This window comes from Trichoderma ghanense, assembly GCF_004382785.1.
Source record: "Trichoderma ghanense strain CCMA-1212 chromosome Unknown scaffold_0, whole genome shotgun sequence".
In the NCBI taxonomy this organism is placed as follows: Eukaryota; Fungi; Ascomycota; class Sordariomycetes; order Hypocreales; family Hypocreaceae; genus Trichoderma; species Trichoderma ghanense.
The window spans coordinates 3,545,222-3,567,794 of record NW_027395663.1 but is presented as its reverse complement, the minus strand read 5'-3'; the positions used below and the strand labels follow the sequence as shown (position 1 = coordinate 3,567,794).

Below are 22,573 nucleotides of genomic sequence, written 5' to 3'. Positions count from 1 at the left end.
CGAATTAGCGGGTTAGCGGCTGCATCATCGCTGATAACGCCCGGCTCAGCCCTATCGCGGGCTGCCGATTGGCTGGCGGATTAACTGCGGACTAACAGCGTCCCCAGAATCCCGGAGCTCCACTAAAATTCGGCAGCTGTCTCTCGACTGTCTGTTACTTCTTCTGGTTTGGCTTAGGCAAGCATTCGCGTCTCATCCTCCATCTCATCAAAGTCCAGCAGGTGCCTGGAATCGAGGAGCACAGAAGCAGCAGCAGAGATAGGCTCTCTCTCTCTCTCTCTGGCCTCATCGCATCTTACTGACTGCTTCTCGTCACCATCGCCAAGATGAGCTCCAAGAAATACGCCTTCGTCCCGATGGACGACGGCGACTCCTCGGATCGCCACAAGGAGAGCCGCATGAGGTCGCGCCAGGAATATCTCAAGAAGCGCGAGGCTGAGCGGCTTGCCCTGCTGAGGCGGCAGGTCGCCGAGGAGACGGAAGAACTCAGGAGCGGCGTGCGCCTGTCGGAGAGGGAAAAGGCAGAGTTTGCCAAGAACAGAGAGCTGCTGCGCCTGGCCGAGGAGCGGCTGAGGATCGACGACCACCAGGATGGCTACGTGATGCCCGAGGACTACATCACCGAGAAGGGCAAGCTGGACCAGAAGAAGAAGGAGGAGGCGCTGTACAAGCGCCACGTCGAGCGGGACGAGTACGGCCAGGAGAAGTTTGTCACGGAGCACGACGAGTGGGAGCGGGAGCAGACCACCAAGGCCAAGGCCCAGATTCAGGGCCGGGAGCGGGAAAACGAGGATTACGACTACGTGCTGGACGACGCCCAATACATCCAGTGGAGCCTGGACTCGCGATTGCCGGGCGAGCGCAAGACGCTGACCAAGGAGCAGCAGTTTTTGGAGGCGCAGATCGAGGCGGCCGAGAAGAAGGCACTGTCCATCCAAGAGACGCGGAAGAGCCTGCCCATCTACCAGTACCGGGAGCAGTTCTTGCAGGCTCTGGAGCAGTACCAGATCCTCGTCATTGTGGGTGAGACGGGCAGTGGCAAGACCACCCAGCTGCCTCAGTATCTCCACGAGGCCGGATACACCAAGAACGGCATGAAGGTCGGGTGCACGCAGCCACGAAGAGTAGCCGCCATGAGTGTGGCCGCGCGTGTTGCGGACGAAGTTGGCGTCAAGCTTGGCCACGAGGTCGGCTACTCTATCCGGTTCGAAGACTGTTCCAGCGACAAGACGATACTCAAGTACATGACGGATGGCATGTTGCTGCGAGAGTTCATGACAGAGCCCGACCTGGCAGGCTACTCGGCCATCATGATCGACGAGGCCCACGAGCGGACGGTGCATACAGACATTCTGCTGGCCCTGGTCAAAGACTTGGCACGAGAGCGGAAAGACTTGAAGCTGCTCATCTCCTCTGCCACGATGAACGCCGAGAAGTTTGCGCAGTATTTTGACGACGCTCCCATCTTCAACATCCCCGGTCGACGGTATCCTGTCGACATTTACTACACGCCTGCGCCAGAGGCCAACTACCTAGCCGCCGCCATCACAACCGTGTTTCAGATTCACACCACGCAGGGCAAGGGAGACATTCTCATCTTCTTGACGGGACAAGACGAGATCGAAGCCGCCGAGATGGAGATTGCAGAGACTGCGAAAAAGCTAGGGAATCGGATCAAAGAACTAGTCATCTGCCCCATCTACGCCAACCTGCCGTCAGAACTCCAGGCCAAGATTTTCGAGCCCACGCCCGAGGGCGCCCGCAAAGTGGTGCTAGCCACCAACATTGCCGAGACCAGTCTGACGATTGACGGCATCGTCTATGTCATCGACCCCGGCTACGTCAAGGAGAACGTGTACAACCCAGCGACGGGCATGTCGAACCTGGTCGTCGTCCCCTGCTCTCGAGCATCCGCCAATCAGCGAAGCGGTCGTGCCGGACGTGTAGGGCCGGGCAAATGCTTCCGACTCTACACCAAGTTTGCCTACATGAACGAGATGGAGGAGTCGCCGCTGCCGGAAATCCAGCGGACAAACCTCAACGGCGTCGTGCTGCAGCTCAAGTCGCTGGGCATCAACGAGCTGTTGGATTTCGAGTTCATGGACCCGCCCCCGACAGAGACTCTCATCGGCGCCCTGAACCAGCTCTTTGCCCTCCAGGCTCTCAACCACAAGGGCGAGCTGACCAAGATTGGCCGCCAGATGGCCGAGTTCCCCACCGACCCCATGCTGGCAAAGGCCGTGCTGGCAGCCGACAAGGAGGGCTGCGTGGAGGAGGTTCTGTCCATCGTCTCCATGCTGGGCGAGGCCTCTGCGCTCTTCTTCCGGCCCAAGGACAAGAAGATCCACGCCGACAGCGCCCGCAACCGCTTCACCGTCAAGGAGGGCGGCGACCACATTACGCTGCTCAACATCTGGAACCAGTGGGTCGACAGCGGCTTCTCGCCCATCTGGGCCAAGGAGAACTTTTTGCAGCAGCGGTCACTGACCCGCGCCCGAGACGTGCGCGACCAGCTGGCCAAGCTCTGCGAGCGTGTCGAGGTCGCCCCCTCGACGTGCGGCGCCAACAACCTGCGGCCCATCAAGCGCGCCATCACGGCCGGATTCTTTCCCAACGCTGCCCGGCTGCAGAAGAGCGGCGACAGCTACCGCACGTTCAAGAACAACACGACGGTGTGGATCCACCCGAGCAGCGTGCTGATGTCGGTCGACCCGCCAGAGAAGACGGTCATCTACTACGAACTGGTGCAGACGACCAAGGAGTACATGCGCAGCGTGATGCCCATCGAGGCCGCATGGCTGGCAGAGCTGGCGCCTCACTTTCACAAGAAGAAGGATATCGAAGCTTTGGAGGACCGCAAGATGCCCAAGAAGGGGCGATGAGCTTGAGTCATCCGTCCTTCATTCTGCGTTGTTCAAGCTACTACATACATGTGGTGGCGATCAGGGGCGCTTCCACTCCGGTCTCAGCTTAGGCCTCGTCTTCCCAACGGTACATGATCTCCGTCCTCATGGTATACTTGGTACCTTGAAGCACTTCCGCTCCCTCGTGCATCAGCAAGGGATGTTGGAAGATGAGGACGCTGCCCGCCTTGGGATTGACGTCCAGGCGCCTCGACCTGTCACGCGATAGAAAGGACGTCGCGCCACCGACCAGGCCCTGGTCGCTGAGGTAGAGATGCACGGTATAATACGTCTCCAGGATGGGTCCGTCGGTGTTGTCAGGTCGATATGAGGCATCGCAGTGTGCTAAGCAGATTAGCTACGCACAAGCAGGGCCTTGAGAGCTACTTACGCCGGAAGAACATGCCTGGGGTATACTTGAGGAAGCGCATCCGCTCATTCAGACGCTCAAGCTTCCACGTTCCCTTTCTGTCGCGGTTGTAGTCAGGCCTTGAGCAGGGTGCCGTGGCGACGAGCTCCTGCAGCCCTACTGCCTGAGCACAGCGGCCCCACAGACGGTCCACGAGAAGCTGGTTATCCCAGATGATGCGGTCGCTGTTGCGGTAGCCCGGGGCCCGAGTCTCCACGCCGGGCGCGACGCTGATGAGAGCCGGTCTCCATGGGGAATCGTCGGGCTTTTCGAGCCGCGCCGAGGCCTCGGCATAGGCAATCAGCTGGCTGCACTCTTCAGGAGAGAGGACGTTGTCGAGGATCCAGGCCTTGCACTGGGCGTACTCGGGCAAGGGGGAGTCCTTCCAGGGGACGGGCCTGAATGTGACGGGCTCGGAGAGGGGAGTGGTGAGGAAGGTGTCGGGGATGTCGACGGGGTTGGAGGAGTAGTCTGCGCTGACGAAGCCGGACATTTTGGCGGATGTTTTGGGCGTCTAGGGTGTTGATGAGCTGGACTTGAAGAGTTTGGAGAGCACGTTGATGCTCGGTACGAGATTGTTTGCTCAGCGTGCTTTATTTATGGTGCAGGTAGTCAATGAATGAAATGATGGCTGGGAGGCTGGGCTTCACCGTAAATCTGACTGCTGTTTGCCTGCCAGGCACCTGTATTCCCTGATCCTTGATGGCACGATACCTACCAACTTAACACGTCACTTACACGAGACAAGGCAAGGCAAGAAGAAAAGATGAATCGTGTACGATGGACAAGTGGCCATTAGAATGACTGTTTGAGTCTCAATAGCAATAAAGACACCTTTTGAACGATAATCACTGAAAAAAAAAAAAATATATCCATCTGTCCTCTGTGAGAGCCCAGCCCAAAGAGGGCAGTGCAATGCAGTGCAGTCATCCTGCTGCCTTGGCTAATCTGGGACCGAATCGGAGAATATTCAGCTCTTTTTTATCCACTCTGCGTTACTTGGTTGGAGGGATGCCTAAAGGGCCGTGAGGCTGAGCTAGCGAACTGCCTCAATCGATATGGAAAAGGAGCATCTAGACTATATATGCGGATCCGTTGTAGAGTATGGCTTGAGGGAAGCGAGGAGGAGGAGGAGGATTTTTTGTCTTTTATGGAGGTTGATGGGGTGAGCATCTTGGAATGATTGGGGGATGGAGGTTTGGGTGGTGCGGTGTTTAGGCGGTGGATATTGCATCCGGCTTTCTTTCTTTTACCATCTAATAGATGGTTATACTGTGATATTAAAATTTGAGAAATATCTTTTCCTCTAAAAGAATAACTAATGAATAAATCGAAATACCAATTTTGAAAGCTCTTGTGCCTTCTAATGGAGTAATGAAAGCTAAAATTTTCTTTGCAGTGATGTTGGAACGCATCTTTGGCCAAAGTTGTAGGTTAGGTAGCCTAGAATACACAGAAGCTTTATTCAAAGCATTGATCGGATTCACCCTCGTTTCTACACAAACTCGCAATTACTTCAAAATATTATATAAAGAAAAAGAAAGCGCAAGAAATACTGTGGTTTTTTTACAGAGTATATTCACGATAGGTAATAATGTGCGTGCTCTCAGTCAGTAGAATGTGTCAAGTGAGGTTGATTATCAGCTAGAGATAGAGCAAGGACGTCGTCTCATCATCTCATCATTACGCACTTCGAATCCCAAGCCACATCCCATCACCTCGTTCACTCATCTCAGTAAATCGAACCTCGCATTTTCGTAAACATCATTCAACATTAAGCACTCGCTCTTATCTATACCAAAAACTCATCAACGTAACAAAAGCAAAGCACACAAAATCTTCCATCATCTTCTTGTCCCGTATATCAACAAATAAGCGAACCAAATCATCAGTCATAACATCGAAATCATGAAAAACAGAACAGCAAGAAAAGAGTCGTCAACAAAACACAAAACAAACATGTCGTCATCATCATCGTAATCCATCACATGACCCCCTCACCACAAATCACCTCCTCCTCCTCCTCCTCAACCCATCATCATCATCATCGTCGTCCCTCCTCCTCCCATCAACAGCCTGCATCACCCCCGCCAAAGGCCCGGCCAACGGCCCGGCCAGCTGCGGCAGCACATCGCCGCCAAGCACCTCCCCAATCACGCTCACCCAGCTCTTGCGCCCCTCCAGCACCCCCGTCACCGTTCTCACCAGCCTCTCAATCTGCTCCGGGTCCGTCCCCCCCAGCTGCCACCCGCCGTGCACCTCCATGTCCCCCGGCCGCTGCGCCGGCTTGTGAAACTCCCCGCTCCTCGTCACAAAGCGGCTCCTCCTGCTCCCGCCCGCGTCCAACGGCCTCCCGTGCGAATCGAACCTGTCTGGCAAAACCTCCACGTCGTCATCCGAGTCATGGTGCCTGCGCCTGCGCCGCCTGCCCTCCCCATCGCGATTCGGCGAGCGATCATGCGTCGTATCGGAAGACTGCCGACGATGCCCGCTCGACCGCCTGAACTGGTTGTCGCGATATCGGTCGCTCCACTCGTCCTCGGACCCGGAAGCTTCCGACTCCGATTGCTTGACGTCGTGCTCCTTCTTGTGCCGAATCATCGTCTTCTCGCTCGTTGGAGAAAGCGGCCCAAACGACACAGACTTTCTCCTACTGCGGACGGGGAACCCCGGAGGCGGAATCTCGATCCTCGGCGGCGGCAGCTGCTTGGGCTGATTTACGGCCTCTAGGTTCTATGTTAGCTTGGAGATGATCTTACTCGCGACCCTGGCTTAGATCGCCCTGAGGGGGGAAATGTGTACGATCCAACGCACCCTCAGGTTGCCCACCATTGTCATCATCAGGCAGACGTTCGCTTCTGGAGAGGTCACTCACTTGATCATGCGGGAAGCTGCCGCCCGCTGCTGGCCCGGGAGGCGGTGGAGGCCCCGGCGGAGGAACCAGACCCGAAGGCAGAGGACCGGCCGGCGGAGGTGCGTAGCCGGGCCCTCCAGAGGAGTTGACGGGCGGCGGTCCCGGCGGCGGCGGAGGACCAGCAGGGGGCGGCGGAGGCACATACCCGTGATAATCTTGAGGTACGTAGGGGTGATATTCACGAGGCGGCGGCACGCTAGGGTCAGTATACGGCGTGTAGGTGTGCTCCCGCGGCGGAGCGCCAACGGGAGGAGGGATACTGGTCGGGGGTGCACCGGCTGGGGGAGGTCCGCCTGCGGGCGTCGTCGAGCCCGGAGTCATGGGGTAAGGGGGATAGTAGGCACCGCCGGAAGCGGTAGGGGGCGAGTGTGGTCTGCCTTGGTCAAAGAAGCCACCGTTGGGGGGAACCTCGCCATAGCCTGCTAGCAAAGCTCAAGAGTAAGTCATCGTCTGGAGACGGCCAGTTGCCTGAGCAACTATGAAGGGGACTGGGGCTGGGGCTGGGGTGGCACGGGGGACTGCTCACGTTGTCCTTGGTCATCGCGCTCCCTCGAGCGCCTCTTCTCCTCCGACCGTCGCTCTCTTCTATCGTCCTTCCTCTCTTCTCTCTTCTCTTCCCTCCGTTCGTCCCGTCTCTCGTCCCGTCTCCCCTCCTCCCTCCTCTCCCTGTCCTTGCGGTCCTTGTACTCCTTGATCCCCGCCGCGGCAGCGCCCGCGGCAGCCAAGTCTCGCAACCTGCTCCTGCTCCGCTTCCTGTCGTCGTCGTCGGACTCCGAGGATGATGATGGGTCTCTCCGTCTTCTCTGTCGGTTTCGCCGCCTCTCCTCGGCCTCGGACTCGTAGCCCTGGCCGGTGGGAGAGCGCGGATCGGGTGGGAGGGGGTCATGCCCGTACTCAATCAAGCCTAGCCCAGGATCAGCCGCGGCCTCGGAATAAAGGGATCGGGCTCTCGACCTGCTCCTACTCCTGCTCCTGCTGACGGAGCTACGCCTGTCATAGTCGCGATCATCGTCGCTGTATCCCCGAGACGTCGACGCCTCTCTCTCCTTCTTCTTGTCGTGGTGGTCCTTCCACACCTTGCCGGCTATGCCAGCGGCGGCGGCGCCCGCAGCGATCTCGGCGCCGCGGCGAAGCACCGACTTGCTGCGAGACCGGCTCCTGTGCCGTGACTTGGACCGCGACTTGGACTTGTCGCGGAAGTGCTTGACAAGGCCGGCGGCAGCAGCCGTCCCGACGGCCGCCTTGGCCAAGGTCGAGAGGCTGCGCTTGCGGCTGGGTCGGCGCGAGCGCGAGGACGAGTAGTCGTCGTCAGAGGAGTAGTACTCTCGGCCCCGGCTCCGGCCACGACGCCTCTCCTCCTTCTCGGCCTTGCTGGCCTGGTGGTACTTGACGGCACCGGCGGCGGCGAGGGCGACGGCGGCGATCCCCAGGCCCTTCTTGAGGGCGGAGTGGCGGTCGGGGGACTCCTCGCCGTCGCCCCAGCGGTCCTCGTAGGCGCTGTGGGCTCGCCGGATGGCCTCGGTGCCGATGGCTCCCAGGGCGGCGCCGGCGAGGACCTTTTTGCCGCGGCCCTCGGGAATCTCCCCGTATTCGTTGGGGCGGCTCGAGAGCAGCGCGGTGATGCCGGCGCCGGCAAGGGCGCCCTCGGCGATGTGGCGCTTGTGGTGATCCGAGCTCTGGCTGCGCTCGCGGCGGACGGTGCGACGAGAGTAGTAGTAGTCGTCGTCGTCGCTGTGGTACTCGTCGCGGCGGCGGCCCACGCGGCGGTCGCCCTTGTGGGCGCCGACCTCGCGCCGCTCATGGCGGTAGTAGTACTCCTCGTCGTAGGGGACACGGGCGACGTCCCGATCGCCCTCGCGCTCCCTCAGGACGATGATGTTGGGCTCCTGGCGGGGGATGACAATTTGCTGGGGCGGCGCCTCCTGGACGATGATCTTCTGGTCCGGAGCGCGCTGGCGCACAACGACGGGGGCGGAGCCGTGCTCGGGCTCGCGGTAGTACTCGGTCTCCTTGCGGTAGCGCTCGACCTCGTGGCCGTGGGCGTCGTCGAAGCGCTCCTCGACCCTCTTCTCGACGCGGAGGTCGTCCTCGTGGTGGCGAGGGCGCCGCTCCCAGTCGCGGTCGCGCTCGACATCGCGCTCGTAGAAGACGGTGCGGCTGCGGTCGGCCTCGACGTCGAGGGCCGAGCGAGGCCGGTCCGGGACGTAGGCGCGGTCCCGGCGCTCATACTCGACAAAGTCGTTGGCAGGGCCCGAGTAGCGCGAGCGTCGTTCGTCGTCCATCTCGATAAACTTCTCGGTGCGGTCGTATCGCTCCACGCGCGGCTGGTTGACCTTGTAGCGGGTGACGGTGGTGGCCTTGAATCGCTCGTCGTCAGACTCACTGTTGCGGCGCTCTCGATAGACCCGGGTGGTTCTATAGTCGGCCATTGCTCGAGCCCAACACAGCCTGACTCGCTCTCTCGCTCTCGCTCTCTCTCTCTCTCTGTCGTTCTGTCACCTTCTACTCTCTCTCACAGTGTCTATTCAAGTCTTTCCGCTTCTGCCGTAGACGTCACTCAGATGAGATCTGATGGGGTATGTAAGTATGTATGTACCAAATCGATGAGACTGGGAGACTGACGGAAAGGCAGCCAGGCAGCCAGACACGGCACAGTAAATACAGTATAGGATGCTCCCGGGAGGCTGAAGAAGCACAAACAAGGAGGGGTAAAAACGGCGAGCCGCGAAGTCGAGTGGTGGGAAGGGCAGGAAGGGAATATGACGCAGAAGAGTCGCAGAAGGTCGAGGAACCCCTGCCTGTAATAGGGCCCTTCCTTTGGGTGTCGAGTCCAAGGCGGCACCAACGGGGAGAACGATGCAGGATAACGTCAGGACAGTACCAATAGCGGGCCTTTTTTCGTTCTGTCTCTCTCGGCCTCTGCGAAGAAAGTGGGCAGCTGATGACGATGTTTCATTGGGGGAGGAGAAGGGCCAGACAAGAGCAGCGAGGCCGCGAGGAGGGGGGACGGCTGACTGGAAGAGGCCTTGTGAGCCAGCTAACGGGGAGGCTAGACAGGGCCCTGGCAGGGCTAAGGCGCGGCGAAGCTGCGAGAAGATGCCTGGGCGGCTCTGTGCCCGGGTCATGTCGGCGTGGTTCCCTGTCGCTGTCGGCACCGGCAACTCTCGCGGTTGATGTTGATGTCGTCGTCGTTGTTGTTGTCGACGGGCAGTTGTTGAAGCTGTTTTGTCGCCGTCTGTCGGGTCATTTGTCGATAGCCTCACTTTTCCCCATCAGCATTCTGAAACCGTCGATGATCACCATCACCACCAGCATCTTCCTCCCTCGCTCCACAGTGCCCTCCAACACGGTACGCCTGTTAGACCACCTCTCCTACCCCCCTCCTCCAAGCCCAGCCCAGCCCAGCCCATCAACCGGCTGGTCACCTGCATGAACCTGCAAAGCCCATGTATCATAAACGAGCACCGCCTTGTGACCAGGCAGAAGCGGCAGCGTGTGGCGCGGGGCCTTTTCCCCCCAAAGCCCGCAGGCTCGCGCTCATTCTGCTGCATTCTTGATTCTCACGAGGGTTGGTTGGGTTAGGATCCCCTGGCGCTGGGCCTTGTCGGGCTTCAGCATGAAGGGTCAAAGTGAAATCGGGTGGTTGCAGAGCTTTCTCGCAGATTCTGCTGCTGCGACAGGAGACGAACTGCCCCCCTCCCCTCCCTCTTCTCTCACAGCACAGCAGAGGCGAATGGATGCAGTGACACCGCCTCAGCCTCACTGCACTTCCCACCCCGTCTCTCCATCCATCTACCAAACCGTCTTTTCTTCTTCTTTTTTCCCGTCCACTCCTTGTTCCGCCCCTCTAGCATGCAGTGCTTCTCTGCACCCAACCTCACGAACCAGGCCCAGCACAGCAAAGAACCCCCAAGCGCTCATCCCTGGTGTCGGACAGCATCCAGCTGCGATCAAGTGCCCCAACCCCGTCCTCCCACCCATACATACCCGTCGCCATGGTCAAGCCATTCCCGCACTTAGATTAGGACAGAACCGCCCATCTCAGCGCTTCTTCCACATTCTAGTCTACTAAACAAACGCCCGCCCACTCACGACCCGGTGCCTGAAGCCTCAGTGACAACCCGACACTAAAAAAAGGCGAAAAAGCGGGATAGAGAGGGACGAAAATGTTGGAAGAGGGGAAACATGCGAAGCCGGAAATGTCGTCATAGCTCCGTCTTGCCCGTACTCAGCCCACCCAAGCTACCTTAGGCCTGAAATGGTCGAACCATGATTCTGCATTCATGTCATGTTCATGCAGGGAAGAGCTGCATGTCCAGTTTTCAGGGCATCGGACAAAGAGAAAAAAAAAAAAAAAAAAAAAAAAAATTCACCGAGATACAAGAAACTGCCGAGAGCAGACAACGGCTGTGTTGATGGCGCCTCTTTCGGCCAATCCCGATCTGCCCGCCAATCAGCCCTTCTCCCTCCCAATTTGAGCACAACTACCGAAGACTGCCATGTCAATCATCACCGTGTCAATCAGCCTTCCGGAAAGCCGGCGCTTGTGCCATATGTAATACGTCGCCTGCCCCTTGCAGCTTACAGATGACAGCCCAACGGAGCTTTCCAGATGCCGGACGTGAGCCCAGCGAACACTGTCAACACTGTTTACAAAGACGGGCCGGCCGGGGTATATCAACGAGTCCAGCACTGAGCATCTAAAGCAACAGAGTCCCAATTTCTATCCCATGTATATACATGCTGCGGCTTTGAGTATCGTCCAAAGAGGAAATGCAAAAACAGAAACCATGAACCAGCTACGCCTGTAACCCAAGTTGAGCTTTGAAACCATATACACTGCTTCCGACTCACATGTGCTTTATGCAGTGCTTCCAACTCACACATGATTCAAGACAGCAATCCCTACTCATCATACTCGTGCTTGTTGCCCAAAACGCCAATGCCGCCGTTGCTCCGCCGCCTCTTGCCAATGACCTCGCGCACCCAGTCGCTCAGCGTAAAGCCCCAATGGCCCGCCACCATGACGCCGCTGAAGACGTTGACGAGCTTGAGCAAAAAGGCGAAGAAGCCGTCGCGCGTCTCCTCCACGCTCAGCATGATGGGCTCAATGTCGTACTTGAAGAAGATGCCCGGCACCTGGTGGTCCGAGATGGTCTTGCTCTGCTCCGTGACGGCGTACTGGTTGGTGTTGACGATGCGGTTGTTGGTCATGTAGACGGTGGGGACGACGGAGAGGTAGTACTGGAACTTGTGGAAGTGGACAATGGCCGTGTTGACGGTGCGGTCGAGGGGGTTGACCAGCGACGGGTAAAAGGGGCCGTACGACATTTCCGAGATGATGTGAGAAAAGTTGAATTCTGGCAACATGAGTTAGAGATGGTTCTCAAGACAAACAGGTCAATGGCAACACATACTGTCATGGTCCAGGTGGCCGCCAATCCCGCTGTAGCCGTGGCCTCGGGCCGTGATGTGGAAATCGCCCTGCACCTTGTTCAGGTCCAGGCTGCCGTACATGCGGCAGCTGTCCGGCCTGCCCCTCGGCTTCGGCGTCTTGGCCCACTTGGCCCTCTTGCGGCTGAGGGCGACAATGTCGTGAACGTGCTCCTCGCCGAATCCCTCGTCGTGCGCGCCGTGCCAGCCGGCGCCCGTGTCCAGCTTGCCGTTGTCGCTCTTGCCGAGGCGGTGCACGCCCTTTGCGTCCACCCACTGCTCCCAGCTGGTGGCGTCGCGGGTCAGCTTGTCGGCGGCGAGGATCCTGTCGCCAGACGCGTCCTGGACGTTGACGTGCAGGTCGGCGCAGCTCATCTTGACGACGATGTCGAGGTTGACCTGCATGTCGTGGCCGATGCCCTTTTCGACGGCAAACGTGTGGTGCTCGGAGCCGCGCCACCAGCGGCCAATCTCGGACCATAGGAAGATGCTGGAGACGAGGAGCATGGCGACGGTCCATTTGCCGCCGCCCGCCGTCCTCGTCACATACTGAGGCTTTGCCTTGGCTGCATAGCGGGCGATGTGTTAGCGCACGACCGATTCCTCAAAGTTCACTGGGCAGCATGGGCATGAAGGTAGCTGTATACGCCAGGAGGTCAAGTCGTACGGAATGCATCAAAGGCGCTGACGATGCTGCCCTTTGCGCCAAAGTCGTCCTCGTTCAGCCCCTGCTTCTCGAAGCTGTCCATTGTGGGAGTGGCCGAGCTACAGCTTCTTGGTGACTACTAGTCGCAACCGTCATTCCAGAGCGGCCGCACCGTGCCGACAAGCAGCTCAATCGGATGCAATGCAGGCGCGCGCAGATTCGGAACCGAGAGTCGGCCTCAACCAAGACCTTCTGACGACGTGGCGGGCAGCGGCGCAATGCAGAACATGCGAGGCACCGATTTTGATAAGAGAGCAGTGGTGATGCTTCGAGCTGGACACGTCTCCAATTCGAGGGTCCCTGCCGTTGAGGGTCCACGGTGATTGGCGCAGGTGGGCTGCGACCGGAATATCGGCGGCCCGGGAGACTCTGGAACGGCCACCGGCATGCGAAACCGCGAGGATTTTTCAGGGCGAAAAAAATGGGGAGACGAGTGTGAGAGAGGGCGAGAAATGCTGCCATTTCAGACTTGAGAGCAGACTGTTGGTCTGTGAATGTCATTCGTTTGCATTGTGATGCTGTCGCGCCGATACTTGGATTGCAAGTTTGTTCATTGGTTTCATCTGGTCTTCTGCCTCTGATTGGTGCTTATCGAAGGATAGTACCTATAGGTACATGACATGCGTCTTCTTCTCGGCTCTGGACAAAGTAATACCCCCTCACGTCCACCACTCTCGACTCGCATCGCACCAGCAACCGGCTCCAACAAAGCCACAGGGCTGGGCCATTTGTGCCGGATTGTCGAGCACAGACCAGAAAATTCCATGTCGTGACGGCTAGAGGCGCAGGAACCCTTGAAGCAGGGCGGGTCGAGGGGGCCTGGAAGCGCCAAGCAGGCGGGAGGGCAAATCAGGTGGTTTGATCGCGCTGGCGGGATCGCGTGGCAGCGGCTGGATCAGCGGGCCAAGAGATGCGATCAAGCTGGGGTTGTGCTTTAGTCGATGGACGTCAGTAGATGGGATCAGTCACTCGTACAGCTGATGGAGTTCATCCCACGTATCCAGCGCTGCTGACAGAGGCCGTTTGATGCCGTGATTGTGACGAATACAGCATGTTCTGCTTACTCTTGACTTCCAGTTGGTCTCTTGTCTCTTCTGCATACGAGCATCCACGGCCGTATCCAAAAATAGGCGGCCAATCCATGCGCCCCGGAATGATGGATGAACCGACGATGAACCTGCAGCTGCCTGTATACTAGTAGACTTGAGTGAAGGGCACCTTTTACGATGCAAAACTGGTATAGTACGCAGTGACTTGTTCAATTACTGGCATCGTCTCACCTGCTCATCAAGCACTGCCCGCCGTTGGTCGTATCCCGCTGGGTCCCCTCATTCCGGACTGCGTCGTCTCGGCTGCCAGATGCGGACCGCAGAGAAATGGACGGCTTGCATCTTCCGCGCTTCCATCGCCAAAGTGCTCGACTCCACGGACATGGCCATCAATCTGTGGGTTAATACACGTATCTTGAATAGATTGTATATATCCTCTACGAGGAAAGTGTCCCGATTGTTTGCATGATCGAGGTCCCTAGAACTAGGTGTGACTCTCTGATGCATCGAATCGAGGCAATCAACATGAAGCATCGGCCTCGCATACCAGCCAGCACAAGCGTCGAACACGCATTTACCCGGCCAACACCCCAACCTTCCAAGGCACGGCATGGCATGCTCACGAGTCTCAAGAGTATCCCTTGCGCGCGTCTGCAAGCGCAGAGTAACTTGTAGCAGCATGCCAGAGGGCCCTTCTAAACAAGAGAAAAAACTGTCAACTCGTGTCCCCATCACAGTTACTCTGACTTGTATAGTATTTCCTAGCGCCAGCCCCATCACCAATTTTTGCGCCACCGCTCCAGTTTATTCTCACCCAAGAAACCTGGAACCAAAGAGCAGCCGGAATCCAACCAAATCGGCCCTGCATCAACTCACTCACTCACACAAGAACAAGCACCACTCACTGACTTGCGGAGCCCCCTTGTTTCTTGACGTACTATCCTGCGCTCTTTTCACGACACTGTACTCCCGTCTCTCTTTACCCGTCTTCCTGGTTCTGCCGCGTCACTCGCATCGTCTCTTTCAATCATTCTCATTATCCATTCTTTCATCCCTCTTCCGCTCGCGAAAACAAGCACTCGCCTCGCCGTCGCGACATCACCAATCACAACAGTAGCGGAGGACCTCCCGCCTCGCGATCGACTCTCGCTTCTTCCTCTATCGCTCGCTATCGCTTCCTTCTCTCGATTCCCGCCCCGGCATCTTACGCAACCGCTTATCCACCCGTTCACGGAATCGAATCCCATCGCATCGCATCGCATCGCCCTCGATCACCTATCGTTATCGTCGCATCGTTTACCTTGTCGAGTTCGCGCTCACGTGGGGGCATTTGTTATTGCGTTGGGCGCTTTGACGGCTCTCACTCAAAACTCTGTTCTCTTCATCTTCTCTTGTCCCAGACCTGGCGTCAGCAGTATGAGATCCTTCGTTCGGCCGGGCGCCCTGGCTGCCCTTGTAGCAGCGGCAGATGTCGCCGTCGCACAGCAGAGCCCGTTTTCCATCGCATCAACCAGTGAGCATCTCCCCTCCCTTTCTGACCCTGATGATGACTCTGGCTAATCTCGTTCTGCCTCGCCTCTCTCCTCCCCTACCAGGTGACATCAAAAAGACAGCAGCCACCGTCGCCTGGGACATGCTCCAGTACTACCACGGCAACGAGTCCGGCCAGACGCCCGGCATCTTGCCCGGCCCTCCCCCTGCTGGCGATTACTACTGGTGGGAGGGCGGCGCAATGTGGGGGACGCTCATCGACTACTGGTACCTCACCGGCGACACCACGTACAACGACCTCACCATGCAGGGCATCCAGTGGCAGACGGGGCCCGACGACGACTTCCAGCCACCCAACGTCACGCTCTCGCTGGGCAACGACGACCAGGGCTTCTGGGGCATGACGGCCATGCTGGCCGCCGAGGAGAAGTTCCCCGACCCTCCGGCCGACAAGCCGCAGTGGCTGGCCCTCGCCCAGGGCGTCTTCAACACGCAGGCGAGCCCCGAGCGCCACGACGACACGTGCGGCGGTGGTCTTCGCTGGCAGATTCCTCCCACCAACCCGGGATACAGCTACAAGAACAGTAAGCACGAGAAGTTTTGAGTCTGGCTAGGCGGTATATACGGTTATGGCGGCTAACGCAACATCGTCTCTCAGGCATTGCCAATGGCTGCTTCTTCAACTTGGGCGCACGCCTGGCTCGATACACGGGCAACACGACGTACTCGGACTGGGCCGAGAAGACCTGGGACTGGATGCTCAGCGTCGGGTTCCTTAACAACGACACCTATGCCATCTACGATGGCGCCGACGTATCCAACAACTGCACGCAGATCAACAAGGCCGAGTTTTCGTACAACAACGCGGTGTGGACTCTCGGGGCAGCGTACATGTACAACCACGTACGTATTCTCATGATGCTCATCATCTTGATACTCCTCAGCCTTGCAAAGCATCGAAAGCTAACTGTTGAGCAGACCAGCAGCGATACGTGGAAGGCTCGACTCGAGAAGCTGGTGGACCACGGCCTCGAGACCTTCTTCCCCGACGGCATCGCGTACGAGCCGTCGTGCGAGGGCGTCGGCACCTGCACCACGGACATGGTGTCGTTCAAGGGCTACATCCACCGGTGGTACTCGACCATGACGCAGCTGGCGCCCTTCATGGCGCCCAAGGTGCTGCCGGTGCTCAAGACGTCGGCCGAGGCGGCCATCAAGCAGTGCACCGGCGGGGCGCTGGGGCGGCAGTGCGGCTTCAAGTGGAACACGGGCAAGTACGACGGTAGGACCGGCGCCGGCCAGGAGATGAACGTCGTGGGCGCCGTGTCTTCGCTGCTCATTGGCGACGCCGCCGTGCCCGTCACGGGCGACTCGGGCGGCACGTCCAAGGGCAACCCCAACGCGGGCAGCAAGCCCAACAGCTTCCAGAGGCCGGAGTCGCCGGTGACGGCGGGCGACAAGGCGGGCGCGGGCATCGTCACCATCATCATCATCGGGTCGCTGTGTACGGCGCTCACCTGGATGAGCATCGGTGCCTGAGGTGCCAATTTTCCGATTTTCCTTTCTTTATCATGATAAAAACTTATGACGGGTCGCAGCCAATGTGTGGTTCGACATTCATCCGTCTGGTGTTCCGGTTGGCTATCAGGGGGGTGGGCGGACTGGAATCACTTTACCATTCGGTATCTGGCGTTGGCGGATGTGTTATTAGGGATCATCTAGCATTGTCTTTTTTTTTGTTTCTTTTCGGTTCGCTTTGATCGTCTGCTAGAAGGCCGGATAAACATCGATTTCGTGGCCAAGGCCTCCTCGTTGCGAAGGAAAGATGGGAGTACTAAGGAAACGTCTAGGATAAAAAGACAAATATACTTGTACAACAGGACAGTGTACAACAAGACAAGTCTTTTTTTTTTAATCTTTTTTTTATTTTATTTTTCTTTCTTCAGTTTTGACTCGATACGGCGCCTCAATAAAGACGCACACGTCCGTGTCTGTTCAACAAGAACCAAAAGCTTGTCAATGTAGAAAACGCGGACAAGCCGGCAGGTTCATGATGTGATCGTCGTCGTCGTCGTCGGCGGCGGAAGAGCAGGAGCCGTTGAACCAACCCCCCTGTCCATCCCTCATCAGCCGCGGGCCACGGGTAACGTCATCGCTACATGAATGCGCCAAATTTCGCAATTCGGAACCGTCGAATGAATGAAGAGAGATGCCCATGTCGGTCACCGTCGTGATGCAAAGTGCGCAGAATCACACAATGGCTCAAGGAAATTGGGACGAGGGAAATAGGAGGATTTGCATGCGAATATGCGTCACGGTCAAGCCGATGCAGATGCGATGATGCACAAGCTGCCTTGCAATTCGGCATCTCGGGTTCGGTCAGTCAGTCAGTCAGTCAATCAGTCAATCAGTGCTGCCAGTCAGCTCAGCAACAAGATGCGCAGAAACCGGCAACAAGACAACAATACAGCACCAAACGACAAAAGCAGGCACCCCCATTCGACGAAGGAATACGGGCAGCCAGAAAGACCTCATGGAAAGGCATCAGGTCAGCCACTAAATCTCCCCCCGGGGCTGAAAGATGCAACCAACCAACCCGCATGTCAGAAAGCGGTAGGAGCGAAATAGGTACACACATAATGGCCCCCTGACATGGACAGCTTTGTGCTCAGGTGGCCATGCCAAATGACGCAAATCACCAGCCGTAAGGGGGAAACAGAGAAAAGCTGACGAAGAAGCGCTGGAGAAGCGAAGAAGACCCAATTGCACCTTGTGATGATGCCACTGGCGTTGGTTCGTCGGGCCACCTGCTGTGCAATTTTTTTTCTTCCTTTCCCTTTTCCTTAGGCTTACATAAGGTATGGTCTGTGTCATAGCCAGGGAAGATGATGGAATATGGAATGACTGATGAGTCGTTGGATGGGCTCATGGCCAACTATTATTTACGGAGTAACCAAGCTGGTATTGACGGTGTCGAGCTTTCAGGAGGCTGCAGCAACTCGGTTCGCAAAAGACAGGTGTTATTTTGCGTACTCGTATGTACATACAACGGCCTCGTGCGTGGTTCGACTGCGGATCCTCTCTGAATGTCATTGAATCCATGCGTCAACCCCCTAAGGTGTGCAGCAAGAACCGCAAATGAAGCCAATTGAATCCAATGCCCCAATGTCATCTCGCATCTCAATTCCACAACAGAAAAGAAGAGCAGAACCCAATGAAACGCCCCACGAGCGACTCCAGCTCGCCCCGATCCAATTCCCATTACCTACAACAAACTCTGCCAGGGCCCGCGTGACGCACGCCATCGGGTCACCAGAGGGCACCCGAGCAAATGGAGTGGAACTCTCCATCATTAGCGGAACTCCCCCCTGAGAAAAAGCCGCTGCAAGGCGCTCCAGGCGACGGTCGCTGAGCTCCGGCCGGATCTGGCCAGCTGGAGGCGCAGCTGTCTACCTCAACGGCACCTGACAATTACCTGCGAATGATATGAGTGCAGTAGGTAGTCATCAGGTGTCTGCAAGGAAAAAAAAAAAATAAGTAAACGGGAGGGGCGCCCCCTCTTTCTGGAACCGCGCACCTGAGAAATGAAGCCCCAAACTCAACGCGAGTGGCTGGAACAAAGCGCCAACCTTGAAATTCAGTGGAACCGAGGAGCTCCATCTCCCTAGTCCCTCTCCAGCATAGCGTTTTGCGGGGGAAAAAAAATTACAGCAGAGAAAAGAGCAAAGCGCGAGGCCGAAGAGAAGCGAAGAAGCAAAAATACATCCTGGTCTGCTGGCCACGGGGTCGAAAGTGGATTCTTCTCTTTATGGGAATTGGATCAGCGGAAAATCAGGGCGGGAAGGCGGAGCCCAGGGGCAAAGAGGTGGAAGGAGCTTAGCTGAAGCAGAAGACGAAAGAAGAAAAGAAGGAGAAAAAAATTAGATTTTTTTTCTTCTGTCGGCGTTGGTTTGACGTTGTATTAGGTATTAGTGTGCCTGGTTACGCTTCTGCTAGTCCCGGTCTGGCCTCGTTTTGGGTCTGGTGACTGAACTTTGTGCAAAGGTTTGAGGCTGCCCTTGTTTCCACTGCCTGTGTGTGTGTGTCACCTTGATGGGCAGTCGTATAAGAGGCGCGAGGGCCCTTCGTGGGGATTGCACTTCACCTCGACACTTGCTGAAGAATCGAATCATCCATCATCTTGCTACCAGATCATCTGAGCTCCAAGCTATCAACGTCAAGAACGCCCGATATTAATGAACGCTCTTATAATCCAATCAACCCATCACAACTCTTCTACGAGCTAAACCACACACGCAACTCATACGAGCCACCTACAACCCTCTACTGCATCACTTCCTACCTCCATCAGAATCACAGAGATTCCTACAAACAAACCCATCAACAACACCTACCTCTTCTTTCCACAACACAGTCGCCACAATGCCAGTCAAATACATCTTCACCGAATCCGCCCCCTCCCAAACAAACTACTTCCGCTCCGGCCGCGGCGGCGCAGGCAACACCTTTCGCACCTCTGCCGTTCCCTCCACAGCAACCTCTTCCGTCTCAACAACAACAACAACAAGCGCCTCAGCCTCATCCTCAGCAGCACAGCCCCGACACCTGCCCAACCAGCGCTTCTTCTCCGGCATCGGCGGCGCGGGCAACGTCCACCCGGCCGACGAGCTGCAGTCCGCCCTCCTCAGCTCCCTCGAGACCATGAGCCCGCTCAGCAACCCGGAGCGCGGCCACGTCGGGCGCGGCGGCGCGGGCAACGTCTATTGCGGTGGCCGCCGCAAGACGAGCGATGCCGGGAGCAGCGTCTCGAGCGCCGGTAGTGTCGCCAGCTCGGTGAGCGAAAAGGCAAAGGCGTGGGCGTCGCGGGTGGGCGGTGCATTTGCACGCAAGTAGGCGGGCATCCTTTTTGCTTGGTTTTGAGAGGGAGATGAAGAAAACGGTGGATGTTATGGATTACGACGATTACGATTATACCCCCCGTGCCTTGCTTATGGGCTTGATTTTGGGATTTTAATGGGAGTTTTGGTATTGATTTAGATGGACGGGACAAGGCGAGCTGTCGGATTGGGATTCGATACAATGGTGTGCTTTTGATCGGGGTGAAAAGTAACTGGGGAACAGATATACTAGGTTTTGCAAGGCTCAATAATAAGAGACACTTCCCTTACTATTTAATCAGTTTTCATACGTGACTCAACAATGTTTCCGTTTGTAGAGGCGAACATCAAGATATCCATCCATCCGCCTAGTGAATGCATGATCAAGGACTCGACAGCACTTGTCGCTCAAATCTCCCCCCCTTGGCATCTCCGAATAACGTAGACGACTGCAATTCTAAACCGAACCAAAAGAAAAAAAAAGGAAAGGAATCTTGAACCGAGCAAAAAAGGAGAAGGGCCCAAAGAAAAAAGAATGATCTCGCCCGGGCTCGAACCGGGGACCTTTTCGGTGGTGTTAACGAGAACTGTTAACGAAATGTCATGACCAACTAGACCACGAAACCATGCTGTGCCTGATCATCTCAGGACCACGATGTTGTTTCCCTCCTCGCTCAAGTCGTCTACAAACCTTTCGCTCACTGGACCAAAACCCAAAAAACATAGGTCCATGGTGTCGACATGATGAGAAAAGAGACGGTAGATAAGTAAGAGACGAACCTCAGTCAAGTGGTTTATTGCACACATCAGTTGCACCCCCCAATCGTCCGTCCGTCCGTCATCTGCAAAATCGGGGTATCATTAGGCTTTCTCTTCATCTATCAGACAAAGTTCCCTACAAACTCCCTCGTCTAATGCCCGCTCGCTTGCTCCTAGCAAAGAAACGAAACAAAATCAACACCCCATCCTCCAGTATTCTTTGTATCATAATCCAAGTTGTGTCTTTTTCGTGACAATAACAGGTGAAAGGAGAAGATTAGTGTACACCAACACCTCCGTAAGCATCATCATAGAGCCGACCTCTGAAACCCCTCATAACCCCCCCCTCTGTTTTCACTTTTTTTCTCCCCTTTTTCTATTTTTCATTGCTTTCGGTTCTTCTATTTCTCAGCCTTCTGTCCCTTGGAGAGCTGCAGACCTGCCGTGTGAGCTTCATAAGAAATGTTCATAGTACGTAACCAAAGCAGCAGACATGCAAAGACTTCTCGCTCGCCTCTATGCCGATACGCCCGCTTCAATTCGTAAATCATGTAAACTTCGTGTGGATAATGTCCGGGTTTTCGTGCCAGTCGTCAATGCTCACCAGCATCTGTCTCGCCGTTAGCAGACGCTCGTACAAACCTACCGCAGCTTCAAGAGAAAGGGGGAACAAGAAAGGGGACTCACCTTGCGGAAGGTGCTCAAACCAGCGAGAATACTTCCTCCAATCCATGTCGAGTACTTGCGCTCTGGCGGCGCAAAAATCTTTATCCTCATGTCCTTAACCGCCAGCTTCTGCAGCTCCGTCAGGAGTCGGTCACCGAAGCCCTTTGTCAGCGTGCTGCCTCCGGACAGGACAATGTTGCTGTACAGCGACTTTCGAAGATCCAGATCGGTGCGGCTGATGGCGTCCACCACGATCTGGTGCACGCCGGGATACTCCTGGCCGATAATCTCGGGGTCAAACAGAATCTCCGGAGCCCTGAACCGCTCAGCGCCAATCTACTCGACAGTCAGTGCCCGAAGAGCGACCCACTCTCATCGCCAACCTCACCTTGAGCTTGTGCCCATCGGGCAGCACGTATTCGGCAAACTTGCTCTCGTTGGGCTTCACCCCGATCCAGTCCCGCTCCTCCTTCTTCGGGTCATGCGCCACATAGGACACGCTCTCCTTGATCAGCCGAACCACCTCCTTCTCCGCGCTCGTGTGGAAGATGTAGCCGCTCTTGCGCAGCAGCGTCTGCAGATACTCCGTCACGTCTCGGCCCGCGACGTCGATGCGCTGTATGCTGCTGGGCATGGCAAAGCCCTCGTACACGGGCACCGCATGCGACACGCCGTCGCCCGAGTCGAGCACGATGCCCGTCGTCCGCCCACTGGCGTATAGCGACAGCACCGCCTGAATCGACGTGTGTAGCGCGGGCACGTTGAACGTCTCAAACAGGATCTGCGCCGCCGTGTCGCGGTTGCTCCGAGGATTCAAGGGAGGCTCTGTCAACAGAACTGGGTGCTGCGGGGGTGACTTGTCAGCGCCGTCTCTCGTCGCCAAAACCGAACTGCTCGCGCGCAGCCATTCACACAAGACAAACCTCCTCGCTCAGCGTCTTGAGCCCCTCGCCATACACGTACTCCCAGATCCGCTCCATGTCGTCCCAGTCGGTCACGACGCCGTGCTCCAGCGGGTAGTGGATCTTGAGCAGGCCTCTCAGCTCGGTGGAGGCCTTGTTCCCTATAAAGAGGTCGCCCTCCAGCGCGCCCGCCAGGACGCGCAGGTGCTTCGGCCGGCCGACCCACGAGGGGAAGAAGCACTTGGGCAGGTCCTCGCCCGCGAAGCCCGCGCGGATGGTGCCCGAGCCGTTGTCCAGCACAATCGGGGCATTGTGCAGTATTTCCGTCATTTTCGCGTCCCTGAGCCTGGTCGCGGCCGCGTCGTTGCCGTCGTCCTCCGCGGTGCCTCGCCCGTTTCGCCTCAGCGGTCGATCTGCCCCCCTTTGTGTGTAGTGGTGTCTCGTTGGTTGCTGCTACGGGGTTT

General features: G+C 56.9%; 10 protein-coding genes across 10 annotated transcripts; 6 read left to right on the top strand and 4 right to left on the bottom strand.

The window, feature by feature from the left end:
• Window positions 1–326: 326 nt before the first annotated feature.
• CCMA1212_001241 (Pre-mRNA-splicing factor ATP-dependent RNA helicase-like protein) lies at window positions 327–2,882 on the top strand (the record flags this gene model as incomplete). Its single annotated transcript, XM_073698674.1, has 1 exon — window positions 327–2,882. One exon carries the CDS (start codon window positions 327–329, stop codon window positions 2,880–2,882), a length of 2,556 nt encoding a protein of 851 aa, XP_073563290.1.
• Window positions 2,883–2,970: 88 nt separating this feature from the next.
• On the bottom strand, window positions 2,971–3,805 carry CCMA1212_001240 (uncharacterized protein; the record flags this gene model as incomplete). The annotated part of the gene is made up of 2 exons (XM_073698673.1): window positions 2,971–3,248; window positions 3,295–3,805. The coding sequence occupies 2 exons, from the start codon at window positions 3,803–3,805 to the stop codon at window positions 2,971–2,973; spliced, it is 789 nt and encodes a 262-aa protein (XP_073563291.1).
• A 1,466-nt stretch (window positions 3,806–5,271) lies between these two features.
• Window positions 5,272–6,042, top strand: CCMA1212_001239 (uncharacterized protein; the record flags this gene model as incomplete). Its single annotated transcript, XM_073698672.1, has 2 exons — window positions 5,272–5,288; window positions 5,409–6,042. 2 exons carry the CDS (start codon window positions 5,272–5,274, stop codon window positions 6,040–6,042), a joined length of 651 nt encoding a protein of 216 aa, XP_073562885.1.
• Window positions 5,320–8,655, bottom strand: CCMA1212_001238 (uncharacterized protein; the record flags this gene model as incomplete). Its single annotated transcript, XM_073698671.1, has 3 exons — window positions 5,320–6,038; window positions 6,127–6,645; window positions 6,753–8,655. 3 exons carry the CDS (start codon window positions 8,653–8,655, stop codon window positions 5,320–5,322), a joined length of 3,141 nt encoding a protein of 1,046 aa, XP_073562884.1.
• Window positions 8,656–9,082: 427 nt separating this feature from the next.
• On the top strand, window positions 9,083–9,400 carry CCMA1212_001237 (uncharacterized protein; the record flags this gene model as incomplete). Its single annotated transcript, XM_073698670.1, has 1 exon — window positions 9,083–9,400. One exon carries the CDS (start codon window positions 9,083–9,085, stop codon window positions 9,398–9,400), a length of 318 nt encoding a protein of 105 aa, XP_073562893.1.
• Window positions 9,401–9,842: 442 nt separating this feature from the next.
• Window positions 9,843–10,298, top strand: CCMA1212_001236 (uncharacterized protein; the record flags this gene model as incomplete). The annotated part of the gene is made up of 1 exon (XM_073698669.1): window positions 9,843–10,298. The coding sequence occupies one exon, from the start codon at window positions 9,843–9,845 to the stop codon at window positions 10,296–10,298; it is 456 nt and encodes a 151-aa protein (XP_073562892.1).
• Window positions 10,299–11,131: 833 nt separating this feature from the next.
• Window positions 11,132–12,408, bottom strand: CCMA1212_001235 (Endoplasmic reticulum-Golgi intermediate compartment protein 2; the record flags this gene model as incomplete). Its single annotated transcript, XM_073698668.1, has 3 exons — window positions 11,132–11,586; window positions 11,644–12,225; window positions 12,327–12,408. 3 exons carry the CDS (start codon window positions 12,406–12,408, stop codon window positions 11,132–11,134), a joined length of 1,119 nt encoding a protein of 372 aa, XP_073562891.1.
• A 2,422-nt stretch (window positions 12,409–14,830) lies between these two features.
• On the top strand, window positions 14,831–16,444 carry CCMA1212_001234 (Mannan endo-1,6-alpha-mannosidase DCW1; the record flags this gene model as incomplete). Its single annotated transcript, XM_073698667.1, has 3 exons — window positions 14,831–14,927; window positions 15,010–15,489; window positions 15,564–16,444. The coding sequence occupies 3 exons, from the start codon at window positions 14,831–14,833 to the stop codon at window positions 16,442–16,444; spliced, it is 1,458 nt and encodes a 485-aa protein (XP_073562890.1).
• Window positions 16,445–19,327: 2,883 nt separating this feature from the next.
• Window positions 19,328–19,798, top strand: CCMA1212_001233 (uncharacterized protein; the record flags this gene model as incomplete). Its single annotated transcript, XM_073698666.1, has 1 exon — window positions 19,328–19,798. The coding sequence occupies one exon, from the start codon at window positions 19,328–19,330 to the stop codon at window positions 19,796–19,798; it is 471 nt and encodes a 156-aa protein (XP_073563703.1).
• Window positions 19,799–21,088: 1,290 nt separating this feature from the next.
• CCMA1212_001231 (uncharacterized protein) lies at window positions 21,089–22,439 on the bottom strand (the record flags this gene model as incomplete). Its single annotated transcript, XM_073698665.1, has 4 exons — window positions 21,089–21,151; window positions 21,229–21,543; window positions 21,596–22,051; window positions 22,131–22,439. The coding sequence occupies 4 exons, from the start codon at window positions 22,437–22,439 to the stop codon at window positions 21,089–21,091; spliced, it is 1,143 nt and encodes a 380-aa protein (XP_073562888.1).
• Window positions 22,440–22,573: the final 134 nt, after the last annotated feature.